Genomic DNA, 17398 nt, shown 5'->3' with positions numbered 1-17398 from the left:
GACACTGGGAGTGAACGAGAAGGGGTTTGGGTCCATTGGGATTGTGTGCAGTGGTAGTGAACGGGATGGGATTCGAATCCATTGGGATTGTGTACAGTGGGAGTGAATGAGAAGGGGTTTGGGTCTATTGGGATTGTGTACAGTGGTAGTGAACGGGATGGGATTCGAATCCATTGGGATTGTGTACAGTGGAGGTGAATGAGAAGGGGTTTGGGTCTATTGGGATTGTGGACAGTGGGAGTGAACGGGAAGGGGTTTGGGTCCATTGGGATTGTGTACAGTGGGAGTGAAGGGAAGGGGGTTTGGGTCCATTGGGATCGTGTACAGTGAGAGTGAACGGGAAGGGGTTTGGGTCTATTGGGTTTGTGGACAGTGGGAATGAACGAGAAGGGGTTTGGGTCTATTGGGATTGTGGAGTGTGGGAGTGAACGAGAAGGGGTTTGGGTCTATTGGGATCGTGGACAGTGGGAGTGAACGGGAAGCAGTTTGGGTCCATTGGGTTCGTGTACAGTGAGAGTGAACGGGAAGGGGTTCGGGTCTATTGGGATTGTGGACAGTGGGAGTGAACGGGAAGGGGTTTGGGTCCATTGGGATTGTGGACAGTGGGAGTGAACGGGAAGGGGTTTGGGTCCATTGGGATTGTGGACAGTGGGAGTGAACGGGAAGGGGCTTGGGTTCATTGGGATTGTGGACAGTGGGAGTGAACGGGAAGGGGTTTGGGTCCATTGAGATTGTGTACAGTGGGAGTGAACGGGAAGGGGGTTTGGGTCCATTGGGATCGTGTACAGTGAGAGTGAACGGGAAGGGGTTTGGGTCTATTGGGATTGTGGACAGTGGGAGTGAACGAGAAGGGGTTTGGGTCTATTGGGATCGTGGACAGTGGGAGTGAACGGGAAGCAGTTTGGGTCCATTGGGATCGTGTACAGTGAGAGTGAACGAGAAGGGGTTTGGGTCTATTGGGATCGTGGACAGTGGGAGTGAATGGGAAGCAGTTTGGGTCCATTGGGATCGTGTACAGTGAGAGTGAACGAGAAGGGGTTTGGGTCTATTGGGTTTGTGGACAGTGGGAATGAACGAGAAGGGGTTTGGGTCTATTGGGATTGTGGACATTGGGAGTGAACGAGAAGGGGTTTGGGTCCATTGGGATTGTGGACAGTGGGAGTGAACGGGAAGGGATTTGGGTCCATTGGGATCGTGTACAGTGAGAGTGAATGGGAAGGGGTTTGGTTCTATTGGGTTTGTGGACAGTGGGAGTGAACGGGAAGGGGTTTGGGTCTATTGGGTTTGTGGACAGTGGGAATGAACGAGAAGGGGTTTGGGTCTATTCGGATTGTGGACAGTGGGAGTGAACGGGAAGGGGTTTGGGTCTATTGGGATTGTGGACAGTGGGAGTGAACGAGAAGGGGTTTGGGTCCATTGGGATTGTGGACAGTGGGAGTGAACGGGAAGCGGTTTGGGTCCATTGGGATCGTGTACAGTGGGAGTGAACGGGAAGGGGTTTGGGTCCATTGGGATTGTGGACAGTGGGAGTGAACGGGAAGGGGCTTGGGTTCATTGGGATTGTGGACAGTGGGAGTGAACGGGAAGGGGTTTGGGTCCATTGAGATTGTGTACAGTGGGAGTGAACGGGAAGGGGGTTTGGGTCCATTGGGATCGTGTACAGTGAGAGTGAACGGGAAGGGGTTTGGGTCTATTGGGATTGTGGACAGTGGGAGTGAACGAGAAGGGGTTTGGGTCTATTGGGATCGTGGACAGTGGGAGTGAACGGGAAGCAGTTTGGGTCCATTGGGATCGTGTACAGTGAGAGTGAACGAGAAGGGGTTTGGGTCTATTGGGATCGTGGACAGTGGGAGTGAATGGGAAGCAGTTTGGGTCCATTGGGATCGTGTACAGTGAGAGTGAACGAGAAGGGGTTTGGGTCTATTGGGTTTGTGGACAGTGGGAATGAACGAGAAGGGGTTTGGGTCTATTGGGATTGTGGACATTGGGAGTGAACGAGAAGGGGTTTGGGTCCATTGGGATTGTGGACAGTGGGAGTGAACGGGAAGGGATTTGGGTCCATTGGGATCGTGTACAGTGAGAGTGAACGGGAAGGGGTTTGGTTCTATTGGGTTTGTGGACAGTGGGAGTGAACGGGAAGGGGTTTGGGTCTATTGGGTTTGTGGACAGTGGGAATGAACGAGAAGGGGTTTGGGTCTATTCGGATTGTGGACAGTGGGAGTGAACGGGAAGGGGTTTGGGTCTATTGGGATTGTGGACAGTGGGAGTGAACGAGAAGGGGTTTGGGTCCATTGGGATTGTGGACAGTGGGAGTGAACGGGAAGCGGTTTGGGTCCATTGGGATCGTGTACAGTGAGAGTGAACGGGAAGGGGTTTGAGTCTATTGGGTTTGTGGACAGTGGGAATGAACGAGAAGGGCTTTGGGTCTATTGGGATTGTGGACAGTGGGAGTGAACGAGAAGGGGTTTGGGTCTATTGGGATTGTGGACAGTGGGAGTGAACGGGAAGGGGTTTGGGTCCATTGGGATTGTTTACAGTGAGAGTGAACGGGATGGGATTCGAATCCATTGGGATTGTGCACAGTGGGAGTGAATGAGAAGGCGTTTGGGTCTATTGGGATTGTGGACAGTGGGAGTGAACGGGAATGGGTTTGGGTCCATTGGGATCGTGTGCAGTGAGAGTGAACGGGAAGGGGTTTGGGTCTATTGGGTTTGTGGACAGTGGGAATGAACGAGAAGGGGTTTGGGTCTATTGGGATTGTGGACAGTGGGAGTGAACGGGAAGGGGTTTGGGTCCATTGGGATTGTGTACAGTGAGAGTGAACGGGAAGGGTTTGTGTACAGTGAGAGTGAACGTGAAGGGGTTTGGGTCTATTGGGGTAGTGGAGAGTGGGAATGAACGAGAAGGGGTTTGGGTCTATTGGGGTAGTGGAGAGTGGGAATGAACGAGAAGGGGTTTGGGTCTATTGGGGTAGTGGACAGTGGGAATGAACGAGAAGGGGTTTGGGTCTATTGGGATTGTGGATAGTGGGAGTGAACGAGAAGGGGTTTGGGTCCATTGGGATTGTGGACAGTGGGAATGAACGAGAAGGGGTTTGGGTCCATTGGGATTGTGTACAGTGGTAGTGAACGGGATGGGATTCGAATCCATTGGGATTGTGTACAGTGGGAGTGAATGAGAAGGGGTTTGGGTCTATTGGGATTGTGTATAGTGGTAGTGAACGGGATGGGATTCGAATCCATTGGGATTGTGCACAGTGGGAGTGAATGAGAAGGGGTTTGGGTCTATTGGGATTGTGGACAGTGGTAGTGAACGGGATGGGATTCGAATCTATTGGGATTGTGTACAGTGAGAGTGAACGTGAAGGGGTTTGGGTCTATCGGGTTAGTGGACAGTGGGAATGAACGAGAAGGGGTTTGAGTCCATTGGGATTGTGTACAGTGGGAGTGAACGAGAAGGGGTTTGGGTCCATTGGGATCGTGTACAGTGAGAGTGAACGGGAAGGGGTTTGGGTCTATTGGGATTGTGGACAGTGGGAGTGAACGGGAAGGGGTTTTGGGTCCATTGGGATCGTGTACAGTGAGAGTGAACGGGAAGGGGTTTGGGTCTATTGGGATTGTGGACAGTGGGAGTGAACGAGAAGGGGTTTGGGTCCATTGGGATCGTGTACAGCGGGAGTGAACGGGAAGGGGGTTGGGTCCATTGGGATCGTGTACAGTGAGAGTGAACGGGAAGGGGTTTAGGTCTATTGGGTTTGTGGACAGTGGGAGTGAACGGGAAGGGGTTTGGGTCTATTGGGATTGTGGACAGTGGGAATGAACGAGAAGGGGTTTGGGTCTATTGGGATCGTGGACAGTGGTAGTGAACGGGAAGCGGTTTGGGTCCATTGGGATCGTATACAGTGAGAGTGAACGGGAAGGGGTTTGGGTCTATTGGGATTGTGGACAGTGGGAATGAACGAGAAGGGGTTTGGGTCTATTGGGATCGTGGACAGTGGGAGTGAACGAGAAGGGGTTTGGATCCATTGGGATTGTGGACAGTGGGAGTGAACGAGAAGGGGTTTGGGTCCATTGGGATCGTGTACAGTGAGAGTGAACGGGAAGGGGTTTGGGTCTATTGGGGTAGTGGACAGTGGGAATGAACGAGAAGGGTTTTGGGTCCATTGGGATCGTGTACAGTGAGAGTGAACGGGAAGGGGTTTGGGTCTATTGGGGTAGTGGACAGTGGGAGTGAACGAGAAGGGGTTTGGGTCCTTTGGGATTATGTACAGTGGTAGTGAACGGGATGGGATTCGAATCCATTGGGATTGTGTACAGTGGGAGTGAATGAGAAGGGGTTTGGGTCTATTGGGATTGTGGACAGTGGGAGTGAACGGGAAGGGGTTTGGGTCCATTGGGATCGTGTACAGTGAGAGTGAACCGGAAGGGGTTTGGGTCTATTGGGTTTGTGGACAGTGGGAATGAACGAGAAGGGGTTTGGGTCTTTTGGGATTGTGGACAGTGGGAGTGAACGGGAAGGGGTTTGGGTCTATTGGGTTTGTGGACAGTGGGAATGAACGAGAAGGGGTTTGGGTCTATTCGGATTGTGGACAGTGGGAGTGAACGGGAAGGGGTTTGGGTCTATTGGGATTGTGGACAGTGGGAGTGAACGAGAAGGGGTTTGGGTCCATTGGGATTGTGGACAGTGGGAGTGAACGGGAAGCGGTTTGGGTCCATTGGGATCGTGTACAGTGAGAGTGAACGGGAAGGGGTTTGAGTCTATTGGGTTTGTGGACAGTGGGAATGAACGAGAAGGTCTTTGGGTCTATTGGGATTGTGGACAGTGGGAGTGAACGAGAAGGGGTTTGGGTCTATTGGGATTGTGGACAGTGGGAGTGAAAGGGAAGGGGTTTGGTTCCATTGGGTTTGTGGACAGTGGGAGTGAACGGGAAGGGGTTTGGGTCCATTGGGATTGTTTACAGTGAGAGTGAACGGGAAGGGGATTGTGTCCATTGGGAATGAACGAGAAGGGGTTTGGGTCTATTGGGATTGTGGATAGTGGGAGTGAACGAGAAGGGGTTTGGGTCCATTGGGATTGTGGACAGTGGGAGTGAACGAGAAGGGGTTTGGGTCCATTGGGATTGTGTACAGTGGTAGTGAACGGGATGGGATTCGAATCCATTGGGATTGTGCACAGTGGGAGTGAATGAGAAGGCGTTTGGGTCTATTGGGATTGTGGACAGTGGGAGTGAACGGGAATGGGTTTGGGTCCATTGGGATCGTGTGCAGTGAGAGTGAACGGGAAGGGGTTTGGGTCTATTGGGTTTGTGGACAGTGGGAATGAACGAGAAGGGGTTTGGGTCTATTGGGATTGTGGACAGTGGGAGTGAACGGGAAGGGGTTTGGGTCCATTGGGATTGTGTCCAGTGAGAGTGAACGGGAAGGGTTTGTGTACAGTGAGAGTGAACGTGAAGGGGTTTGGGTCTATTGGGGTAGTGGAGAGTGGGAATGAACGAGAAGGGGTTTGGGTCTATTGGGGTAGTGGAGAGTGGGAATGAACGAGAAGGGGTTTGGGTCTATTGGGGTAGTGGACAGTGGGAATGAACGAGAAGGGGTTTGGGTCTATTGGGATTGTGGATAGTGGGAGTGAACGAGAAGGGGTTTGGGTCCATTGGGATTGTGGACAGTGGGAATGAACGAGAAGGGGTTTGGGTCCATTGGGATTGTGTACAGTGGTAGTGAACGGGATGGGATTCGAATCCATTGGGATTGTGTACAGTGGGAGTGAATGAGAAGGGGTTTGGGTCTATTGGGATTGTGTATAGTGGTAGTGAACGGGATGGGATTCGAATCCATTGGGATTGTGCACAGTGGGAGTGAATGAGAAGGGGTTTGGGTCTATTGGGATTGTGGACAGTGGTAGTGAACGGGATGGGATTCGAATCTATTGGGATCGTGTACAGTGAGAGTGAACGGGAAGGGGTTTGGGTCTATTGGGTTTGTGGACAGTGGGAATGAACGAGAAGGGGTTTGGGTCTTTTGGGATTGTGGACAGTGGGAGTGAACGGGAAGGGGTTTGGGTCTATTGGGTTTGTGGACAGTGGGAATGAACGAGAAGGGGTTTGGGTCTATTCGGATTGTGGACAGTGGGAGTGAACGGGAAGGGGTTTGGGTCTATTGGGATTGTGGACAGTGGGAGTGAACGAGAAGGGGTTTGGGTCCATTGGGATTGTGGACAGTGGGAGTGAACGGGAAGCGGTTTGGGTCCATTGGGATCGTGTACAGTGAGAGTGAACGGGAAGGGGTTTGAGTCTATTGGGTTTGTGGACAGTGGGAATGAACGAGAAGGTCTTTGGGTCTATTGGGATTGTGGACAGTGGGAGTGAACGAGAAGGGGTTTGGGTCTATTGGGATTGTGGACAGTGGGAGTGAAAGGGAAGGGGTTTGGTTCCATTGGGTTTGTGGACAGTGGGAGTGAACGGGAAGGGGTTTGGGTCCATTGGGATTGTTTACAGTGAGAGTGAACGGGAAGGGGATTGTGTCCATTGGGAATGAACGAGAAGGGGTTTGGGTCTATTGGGATTGTGGATAGTGGGAGTGAACGAGAAGGGGTTTGGGTCCATTGGGATTGTGGACAGTGGGAGTGAACGAGAAGGGGTTTGGGTCCATTGGGATTGTGTACAGTGGTAGTGAACAGGATGGGATTCGAATCCATTGGGATTGTGCACAGTGGGAGTGAATGAGAAGGCGTTTGGGTCTATTGGGATTGTGGACAGTGGGAGTGAACGGGAATGGGTTTGGGTCCATTGGGATCGTGTGCAGTGAGAGTGAACGGGAAGGGGTTTGGGTCTATTGGGTTTGTGGACAGTGGGAATGAACGAGAAGGAGTTTGGGTCTATTGGGATTGTGGACAGTGGGAGTGAACGGGAAGGGGTTTGGGTCCATTGGGATTGTGTCCAGTGAGAGTGAACGGGAAGGGTTTGTGTACAGTGAGAGTGAACGTGAAGGGGTTTGGGTCTATTGGGGTAGTGGAGAGTGGGAATGAACGAGAAGGGGTTTGGGTCTATTGGGGTAGTGGAGAGTGGGAATGAACGAGAAGGGGTTTGGGTCTATTGGGGTAGTGGACAGTGGGAATGAACGAGAAGGGGTTTGGGTCTATTGGGATTGTGGATAGTGGGAGTGAACGAGAAGGGGTTTGGGTCCATTGGGATTGTGGACAGTGGGAATGAACGAGAAGGGGTTTGGGTCCATTGGGATTGTGTACAGTGGTAGTGAACGGGATGGGATTCGAATCCATTGGGATTGTGTACAGTGGGAGTGAATGAGAAGGGGTTTGGGTCTATTGGGATTGTGTATAGTGGTAGTCAACGGGATGGGATTCGAATCCATTGGGATTGTGCACAGTGGGAGTGAATGAGAAGGGGTTTGGGTCTATTGGGATTGTGGACAGTGGTAGTGAACGGGATGGGATTCGAATCTATTGGGATTGTGTACAGTGAGAGTGAACGTGAAGGGGTTTGGGTCTATCGGGTTAGTGGACAGTGGGAATGAACGAGAAGGGGTTTGAGTCCATTGGGATCGTGTACAGTGAGAGTGAACAGGAAGGGGTTTGGGTCTATTGGGATTGTGGACAGTGGGAGTGAACGGGAAGGGGTTTTGGGTCCATTGGGATCGTGTACAGTGAGAGTGAACGGGAAGGGGTTTGGGTCTATTGGGATTGTGGACAGTGGGAGTGAACGAGAAGGGGTTTGGGTCCATTGGGATCGTGTACAGCGGGAGTGAACGGGAAGGGGGTTGGGTCCATTGGGATCGTGTACAGTGAGAGTGAACGGGAAGGGGTTTAGGTCTATTGGGTTTGTGGACAGTGGGAGTGAACGGGAAGGGGTTTGGGTCTATTGGGATTGTGGACAGTGGGAATGAACGAGAAGGGGTTTGGGTCTATTGGGATCGTGGACAGTGGTAGTGAACGGGAAGCGGTTTGGGTCCATTGGGATCGTATACAGTGAGAGTGAACGGGAAGGGGTTTGGGTCTATTGGGATTGTGGACAGTGGGAATGAACGAGAAGGGGTTTGGGTCTATTGGGATCGTGGACAGTGGGAGTGAACGAGAAGGGGTTTGGATCCATTGGGATTGTGGACAGTGGGAGTGAACGAGAAGGGGTTTGGGTCCATTGGGATCGTGTACAGTGAGAGTGAACGGGAAGGGGTTTGGGTCTATTGGGGTAGTGGACAGTGGGAATGAACGAGAAGGGGTTTGGGTCCATTGGGATCGTGTACAGTGAGAGTGAACGGGAAGGGGTTTGGGTCTATTGGGGTAGTGGACAGTTGGAATGAACGAGAAGGGGTTTGGGTCTATTGGGATTGTGGATAGTGGGAGTGAACGAGAAGGGGTTTGGGTCCATTGGGATTATGTACAGTGGTAGTGAACGGGATGGGATTCGAATCCATTGGGATTGTGTACAGTGGGAGTGAATGAGAAGGGGTTTGGGTCTATTGGGATTGTGGACAGTGGGAGTGAACGGGAAGGGGTTTGGGTCCATTGGGATCGTGTACAGTGAGAGTGAACGGGAAGGGGTTTGGGTCTATTGGGTTTGTGGACAGTGGGAATGAACGAGAAGGGGTTTGGGTCTTTTGGGATTGTGGACAGTGGGAGTGAACGGGAAGGGGTTTGGGTCTATTGGGTTTGTGGACAGTGGGAATGAACGAGAAGGGGTTTGGGTCTATTCGGATTGTGGACAGTGGGAGTGAACGGGAAGGGGTTTGGGTCTATTGGGATTGTGGACAGTGGGAGTGAACGAGAAGGGGTTTGGGTCCATGGGGATTGTGGACAGTGGGAGTGAACGGGAAGCGGTTTGGGTCCATTGGGATCGTGTACAGTGAGAGTGAACGGGAAGGGGTTTGATTCTATTGGGTTTGTGGACAGTGGGAATGAACGAGAAGGGCTTTGGGTCTATTGGGATTGTGGACAGTGGGAGTGAACGAGAAGGGGTTTGGGTCTATTGGGATTGTGGACAGTGGGAGTGAAAGGGAAGGGGTTTGGTTCCATTGGGTTTGTGGACAGTGGGAGTGAACGGGAAGGGGTTTGGGTCCATTGGGATTGTTTACAGTGAGAGTGAACGGGAAGGGGATTGTGTCCATTGGGAATGAACGAGAAGGGGTTTCGGTCTATTGGGATTGTGGATAGTGGGAGTGAACGAGAAGGGGTTTGGGTCCATTGGGATTGTGGACAGTGGGAGTGAATGAGAAGGGGTTTGGGTCCATTGGGATTGTGTACAGTGGTAGTGAACGGGATGGGATTCGAATCCATTGGGATTGTGCACAGTGGGAGTGAATGAGAAGGCGTTTGGGTCTATTGGGATTGTGGACAGTGGGAGTGAACGGGAATGGGTTTGGGTCCATTGGGATCGTGTGCAGTGAGAGTGAACGGGAAGGGGTTTGGGTCTATTGGGTTTGTGGACAGTGGGAATGAACGAGAAGGGGTTTGGGTCTATTGGGATTGTGGACAGTGGGAGTGAACGGGAAGGGGTTTGGGTCCATTGGGATTGTGTACAGTGAGAGTGAACGGGAAGGGTTTGTGTACAGTGAGAGTGAACGTGAAGGAGTTTGGGTCTATTGGGGTAGTGGAGAGTGGGAATGAACGAGAAGGGGTTTGGGTCTATTGGGGTAGTGGAGAGTGGGAATGAACGAGAAGGGGTTTGGGACTATTGGGGTAGTGGACAGTGGGAATGAACGAGAAGGGGTTTGGGTCTATTGGGATTGTGGATAGTGGGAGTGAACGAGAAGGGGTTTGGGTCCATTGGGATTGTGGACAGTGGGAATGAACGAGAAGGGGTTTGGGTCCATTGGGATTGTGTACAGTGGTAGTGAACGGGATGGGATTCGAATCCATTGGGATTGTGTACAGTGGGAGTGAACGGGATGGGATTCGAATCCATTGGGATTGTGCACAGTGGGAGTGAATGAGAAGGGGTTTGGGTCTATTGGGATTGTGGACAGTGGTAGTGAACGGGATGGGATTCGAATCCATTGGGATTGTTTACAGTGAGAGTGAACGTGAAGGGGTTTGGGTCTATCGGGTTAGTGGACAGTGGGAATGAATGAGAAGGGGTTTGGGTCCATTGGGATTGTGGACAGTGGGAGTGAACGAGAAGGGGTTTGGGTCCCTTGGGATTGTGGACAGTGGGAGTGAACGAGAAGGGGTTTGGGTCTTTTGGGATTGTGGACAGTGGGAGTGAACGGGATGGGATTCGAATCCATTGGGATTGTGTACAGTGAGAGTGAACGGGAAGGGGCTTGGGTCTATTGGGATTGTGGACAGTGGGAGTGAACGAGAAGGGGTTTGAGTCCATTGGGATTGTGTACAGTGGGAGTGAACGAGAAGGGGTTTGGGTCCATTGGGATCGTGTACAGTGAGAGTGAACGGGAAGGGGTTTGGGTCTATTGGGATTGTGGACAGTGGGAGTGAACGGGAAGGGGTTTGGGTCCATTGGGATCGTGTACAGTGAGAGTGAACGGGAAGGGGTTTGGGTCTATTGGGATTGTGGACAGTGGGAGTGAACGAGAAGGGGTTTGGGTCCATTGGGATCGTGAACAGCGGGAGTGAACGGGAAGGGGGTTGGGTCCATTGGGATCGTGTACAGTGAGAGTGAACGGGAAGGGGTTTAGGTCTATTGGGTTTGTGGACAGTGGGAGTGAACGGGAAGGGGTTTGGGTCTATTGGGATTGTGGACAGTGGGAGTGAACGAGAAGGGGTTTGGGTCTATTGGGATCGTGGACAGTGGTAGTGAACGGGAAGCGGTTTGGGTCCATTGGGATCGTATACAGTGAGAGTGAACGGGAAGGGGTTTGGGTCTATTGGGATTGTGGACAGTGGGAATGAACGAGAAGGGGTTTGGGTCTATTGGGATCGTGGACAGTGGGAGTGAACGAGAAGGGGTTTGGATCCATTGGGATTGTGGACAGTGCGAGTGAACGAGAAGGGGTTTGGGTCCATTGGGGTAGTGGACAGTGGGAATGAACGAGAAGGGGTTTGGGTCCATTGGGATCGTGTACAGTGAGAGTGAACGGGAAGGGGTTTGGGTCTATTGGGGTAGTGGACAGTGGGAATGAACGAGAAAGGGTTTGGGTCTATTGGGATTGTGGATAGTGGGAGTGAACGAGAAGGGGTTTGGGTCCATTGGGATTGTGTACAGTGGTAGTGAACGGGATGGGATTCGAATCCATTGGGATTGTGTACAGTGGGAGTGAATGAGAAGGGGTTTGGGTCTATTGGGATTGTGGACAGTGGGAGTGAACGGGAAGGGGTTTGGGTCTATTGGGATTGTGGACAGTGGGAGTGAACGGGAAGGGGTTTGGGTCCATTGGGATTGTGTACAGTGAGAGTGAACGGGAAGGGGATTGTGTCCAGTGGGAGTGAACGGGATGGGATTCGAATCCATTGGGATTGTGTACAGTGGGAGTGAATGAGAAGGGGTTTAGGTCTATTGGGACTGTGTACCGTGGTAGTGAACGGGATGGGATTCGAATCCATTGGGATTGTGTACAGTGAGAGTGAACGTGAAGGGGTTTGGGTCTATCGGGATTGTGGATAGTGGGAGTGAACAAGAAGGGGTTTGGGTCTATTGGGATTGTGGACAGTGGGAATGAACGAGAAGGGGTTTGGGTCTATTGGGATTGTGGACAGTGGGAATGAACGAGAAGGGGTTTGGGTCTATTGGGATTGTGGACAGTGGGAGTGAACGGGAAGGGGCTTGGGTCTATTGGGATTGTGGACAGTGGGAGTGAACGAGAAGGGGTTTGGGTCCATTGGGATTGTGGACAGTGGGAGTGAACGGGAAGGGGTTTGGGTCTATTGGGATTGTGGACAGTGGGAGTGAACGGGAAGGGGCTTGGGTCTATTGGGATTGTGGACAGTGGGAGTGAACGAGAAGGGGTTTGGGTCCATTGGGATTGTGGACAGTGGGAGTGAACGAGAAGGGGTTTGGGTCTATTGGGATTGTGGACAGTGGGAGTGAACGGGAAGGGGCTTGGGTCTATTGGGATTGTGGACAGTGGGAGTGAACGGGAAGGGGCTTGGGTCTATTGGGATTGTGGACAGTGGGAGTGAACGAGAAGGGGTTTGGGTCCATTGGGATTGTGGACAGTGGGAGTGAACGGGAAGGGGTTTGGGTCTATTGGGATTGTGGACAGTGGGAGTGAACGGGAAGGGGTTTGGGTCTATTGGGATTGTGGACAGTGGGAGTGAACGAGAAGGGGTTTGGGTCCATTGGGATCGTGTACAGTGGGAGTGAATGAGAAGGGGTTTGGGTCCATTGGGATCGTGGACAGTGGGGGTGAACGAGAAGGGGTTTGGGTCCATTGGGATTGTGGACAGTGGGAGTGAACGGGAAGGGGTTTGGGTCCATTGGGATCGTGAACAGCGGGAGTGAACGGGAAGGGGGTTGGGTCCATTGGGATTGTGGACAGTGGGAGTGAACGGGAAGGGGCTTGGGTCTATTGGGATTGTGGACAGTGGGAGTGAACGAGAAGGGGTTTGGGTCCATTGGGATTGTGGACAGTGGGAGTGAACGGGAAGGGGTTTGGGTCTATTGGGATTGTGGACAGTGGGAGTGAACGGGAAGGGGCTTGGGTCTATTGGGATTGTGGACAGTGGGAGTGAACGAGAAGGGGTTTGGGTCCATTGGGATTGTGGACAGTGGGAGTGAACGAGAAGGGGTTTGGGTCTATTGGGATTGTGGACAGTGGGAGTGAACGGGAAGGGGCTTGGGTCTATTGGGATTGTGGACAGTGGGAGTGAACGGGAAGGGGCTTGGGTCTATTGGGATTGTGGACAGTGGGAGTGAACGAGAAGGGGTTTGGGTCCATTGGGATTGTGGACAGTGGGAGTGAACGGGAAGGGGTTTGGGTCTATTGGGATTGTGGACAGTGGGAGTGAACGAGAAGGGGTTTGGGTCCATTGGGATCTTGTACAGTGGGAGTGAATGAGAAGGGGTTTGGGTCCATTGGGATTGTGGACAGTGGGAGTGAACGGGAAGGGGTTTGGGTCCATTGGGAATGTGTACGGTGGGAGTGAACGGGAAGGGGTTTGGGTCCATTGGGTTTGTGGACAGTGGGGGTGAACGAGAAGGGGTTTGGGTCTATTGGGATTCTGGACAGTGGGAGTGAACGAGAAGGGGTTTGGGTCCATTGGGAATGTGTACGGTGGGAGTGAACGGGAAGGGGTTTGGGTCCATTGGGTTTGTGGACAGTGGGGGTGAACGAGAAGGGGTTTGGGTCTATTGGGATTCTGGACAGTGGGAGTGAACGAGAAGGGGTTTGGGTCCATTGGGTTTGTGGACAGTGGGAGTGAACGGGAAGGGGTTTGGGTCCATTGGGATTGTGGACAGTGGGGGTGAACGAGAAGGTGTTTGGGTCCATTGGGATTGTGGACAGTGGGAGTGAACGGGAAGGGGTTTGGGTCCATTGGGAATGTGTACGGTGGGAGTGAACGGGAAGGGGTTTGGGTCCATTGGGATTGTGTACAGTGGCAGTAAACGGGAAGGGGTTTGGGTCAATTGGGTTTGTGGACAGTGGGGGTGAACGAGAAGGGGTTTGGGTCTATTGGGATTGTGGACAGTGGGAGTGAACGAGAAGGGGTTTGGGTCCATTGGGTTTGTGGACAGTGGGAGTGAACGGGAAGGGGTTTGGGTCCATTGGGATTGTGGACAGTGGGGGTGAACGAGAAGGGGTTTGGGTCCATTGGGATTGTGGACAGTGGGAGTGAACGGGAAGGGGTTTGGGTCCATTGGGAATGTGTACGGTGGGAGTGAACGGGAAGGGGTTTGGGTCCATTGGGATTGTGGACAGTGGGGGTGAACGAGAAGGGGTTTGGGTCCATTGGGATTGTGGACAGTGGGAGTGAACGGGAAGGGGTTTGGGTCCATTGGGATTGTGGACAGTGGGAGTGAACGGGAAGGGGTTTGGGTCCATTGGGTTTGTGGACAGTGGGAGTGAACGGGAAGGGGTTTGGGTCCATTGGGATTGTGGACAGTGGGGGTGAACGAGAAGGGGTTTGGGTCCATTGGGATTGTGGACAGTGGGAGTGAACGGGAAGGGGTTTGGGTCCATTGGGATTGTGGACAGTGGGGGTGAACGAGAAGGGGTTTGGGTCCATTGGGATTGTGGACAGTGGGGGTGAACGAGAAGGGGTTTGGGTCCATTGGGATTGTGGACAGTGGGAGTGAACGGGAAGGGGTTTGGGTCTATTGGGTTCGTGTAATGTGGGATGCTGTATCCTGACACCTGACCTTTGCCCTTTCCTTGACCTTCCAGCTCTTTGGGGCCCGGTCGGCCATTGTGCGTCTCTTTGGTCCTGAGGACCAGCGCCTTTGGGAGACAGCGAGTGAGGAGTTCATGTCAGACGAGGAGGACAGCACCCTGGAGCCGGGCGTCTGGGTGGCCCGTAGCCCCCGGTTCCGCTCGGCCGAGCTCAGCGACCTCTGCCGCCGTCTCGACGCCAACTCCAAGCACGGGCTCAGGCCCAACCGCGTGCCAGGCCCCCCCTCTGACCGGCTGCCCTCCTCCGACTTGGGGCTTTTCCCCCCTCCACCCCGGCTCCTCTGCCACCGCCTCGGGGAAGGGGAGGGGGAGGAGGTCCAGCCACATCCCTTCGTTGAGGTCAAAGTGGAGAAGGACGACTGAGGAGCCGGAGGAGGAGGGGGAAAGCTGGTGGTCGATGGGTTTTGGAGTCACCCCCTCCTCCCAACCACCGAGGCTAACTTCCCCCCCACCCCCACCCCCACCCACTTCTCGGAAGCTTCTGGAACTGGCGAGGTGGCGCGACGCCCCTCCTTGTCGAATTGCCGAGCTGATTTCACACGTTGTAGAAGATGCACTGGTCAAATCAGGGACGGCTGTGGGAGGAGGTGAGGTGGTCTCTTCTCCGGCCAAGGTTCAGAGTTCATGGACCCCATCACTCACCACCCCACCTCCATGTCTGTCGTCGCCATCTTGGTCCACACAGCGGGGCACGGGGGAGAGGGGCGCAGACCCGGGTCGCGAGCAAAATCCTTTGCTGACACTCTCCCAGCGCTGCAGACCATCCGCCCTCGCTCCCGCAGCACGCCCACCCCCAGCAAGACGACTAGACTTGTTTCTGAAACACTTCACAATGGCAGCAGGAGGAATCGCCTTGTATAAAGACTCTGATTTCCCCCAGCGCCCTTCTCTCCACGTCCGGGCATCTGAAAAGTGCTACACACCCAATAAAGTAACTTTTTAAAAATCGAATTGGAGTCACTGTCATAATGCAGGAGATGGGACTGCCGATTTACGCACAGCATGATCCCAGGAACAGCCCTTGGGACATATAGTTCGAGAACCTATTTCTACGAGTTGGTTGAGGGATAAATCCTGGCCCCAGGGTACCGAGGATGTGTCCCCCTTGCAAAATAATTGTAATAGTAATGTCCCTGGGATCATTTACATCCACCTGAGGGGGCCCTCGATTTAATGTCTCATCCAAAAGACCATCCCTCCGACAGTGCGGCACTCCCTCAGTACTGACCCTCCGACAGTGAGGCGCTCCCTCGGTACTGACCCTCCGACAGTGTGGCACTCCCTCAGTACTGACCCTCCGACAGTGCGGCGCTCCCTCGGTACTGACCCTCCGACAGTGCGGCACTCCCTCGGTACTGACCCTCCGACAGTGCGGCACTCCCTCAGTACTGACCCTCCGACAGTGCGGCACTCCCTCAGTACTGACCATCCGACAGTGCGGCACTCCCTCAGTACTGACCCTCCGACAGTGCGGCGCTCCCTCGGTACTGACCCTCCGACAGTGCGGCGCTCCCTCAGTACTGACCCTCCGACAGTGCGGCACTCCCTCAGTACTGACCCTCCGACAGTGCAGCACTCCCTCAGTACTGACCCTCCGACAATGCGGCGCTCCCTCGGTACTGACCCTCCGACAGTGCGGCGCTCCCTCGGTACTGACCCTCCGACAGTGCGGCGCTCCCTCGGTACTGACCCTCCGACAGTGCGGCGCTCCCTCAGTACTGACCCTCCGACAGTGCGGCACTCCCTCGATACTGACCCTCCGACAGTGCGGCGCTCCCTCGGTACTGACCCTCCGACAGTGCGGCGCTCCCTCGGTACTGACCCTCCGACAGTGCGGCATTCCCTCGGTACTGACCCTCCGACAGTGCGGCATTCCCTCGGTACTGACCCTCCGACAGTGCGGCGCTCCCTCAGTACTGACCCTCCGACAGTGCAGCACTCCCTCAGTACTGACCCTCCGACAGTGCGGCATTCCCTCGGTACTGACCCTCCGACAGTGCAGCACTCCCTCAGTACTGACCCTCCGACAGTGAGGCGCTCCCTCAGTACTGACCCTCCGACAGTGCGGCACTCCCTCAGTACTGACCCTCCGACAGTGCGACACTCCCTCAGTACTGACCCTCCGACAGTGCGGCAATCTGTCAGTACTGACCCTCCGACAGTGCGGCACTCCCTCGGTACTGACCCTCCGACAATGCGGCGCTCCCTCGGTACTGACCCTCCGACACTGCAGCGTTCCCTCAGTACTGACCCTCCGACAGTGCGGCACTCCCTCAGTCCTGACCCTCCGACAGTGCGGCACTCCCTCAGTATTGACCCTGCGACAGTGCGGCACTCCCTCAGTCCTGACCCTCCGACAGTGCGGCACTCCCTCAGTATTGACCCTGCGACAGTGCGGCACTCCCTCAGTACTGACCCTCCGACAGTGCGGCACTCCCACAGTACTGACCCTCCGACAGTGCGGCACTCCCTCAGTACTGACCCTCCGACAGTGCGGCACTCCCACAGTACTGACCCTCCGACAGTGCGGCACTCCCTCAGTCCTGACCCTCCGACAGTGCGGCACTCCCTCAGTACTGACCCTCCGACAGTGCGGCACTCCCTCAGTACTGACCCTCCGACAGTGCGGCGCTCCCTCAGTCCTGACCCTCCGACAGTGCGGCACTCCCTCAGTACTGACCCTCTGACAGTGCGGCGCTCCCTCAGTACTGACCCTGTGACAGTGCGGCACTCCCTCAGTACTGACCCTCCGACAGTATTGGTGTTATCTATCTTCACTCAGGTTGTGATGTAATTTCCCCACCAGACAGTTGGATCTTTCTGTGTATTTCCTGTCATTTCTGGTCCTGTCAGTATGGTGGGTGGTTGAGCTGTAACATCCACTGGATTTTATAGAATTGAAATCGCACTGGACTGCATCACTCAGCGTGAATGATTCCCGGACGTTATGCTGCACCCTCTGTTCCCATCTCTCTCTCTATCCCTTCCTCGCCTTCCCATTTTTCCCTCCACATCTCCTGCTCACTCCCTCTTACTTTTACCCACTCTCCTTGCCTCCATCCCTCTCTGTCTGTCTGTCCTCTAACTCTCTCTCTCCTCTATCC

General features: G+C 54.0%; 1 protein-coding gene across 2 annotated transcripts in view; it reads left to right on the top strand.

Moving 5' to 3' along the window:
• The window catches only part of LOC137362117 (uncharacterized protein C14orf93-like), a 107941-nt gene extending 92696 nt beyond the window's left edge, over positions 1–15245 (top strand). Inside the window, exon 4 of one of the 2 annotated variants that reach the window (XM_068026621.1) lies at positions 14289–15245. In XM_068026621.1, coding sequence (XP_067882722.1) covers positions 14289–15237 — 949 coding nt within the window. In that variant the 3' untranslated portion in view covers positions 15238–15245. The remainder of the gene's footprint in view (positions 1–14288) is intronic. The other variant, XM_068026620.1, reaches the window with a different exon arrangement.
• Positions 15246–17398: the final 2153 nt, after the last annotated feature.

Source organism: Heterodontus francisci, unplaced genomic scaffold, assembly GCF_036365525.1.
Source record: "Heterodontus francisci isolate sHetFra1 unplaced genomic scaffold, sHetFra1.hap1 HAP1_SCAFFOLD_1152, whole genome shotgun sequence".
Classification (NCBI taxonomy): domain Eukaryota; kingdom Metazoa; phylum Chordata; class Chondrichthyes; order Heterodontiformes; family Heterodontidae; genus Heterodontus; species Heterodontus francisci.
Note: the sequence above shows the minus strand (reverse complement) of the source record. Positions and strands in the feature narration are given on the sequence as shown.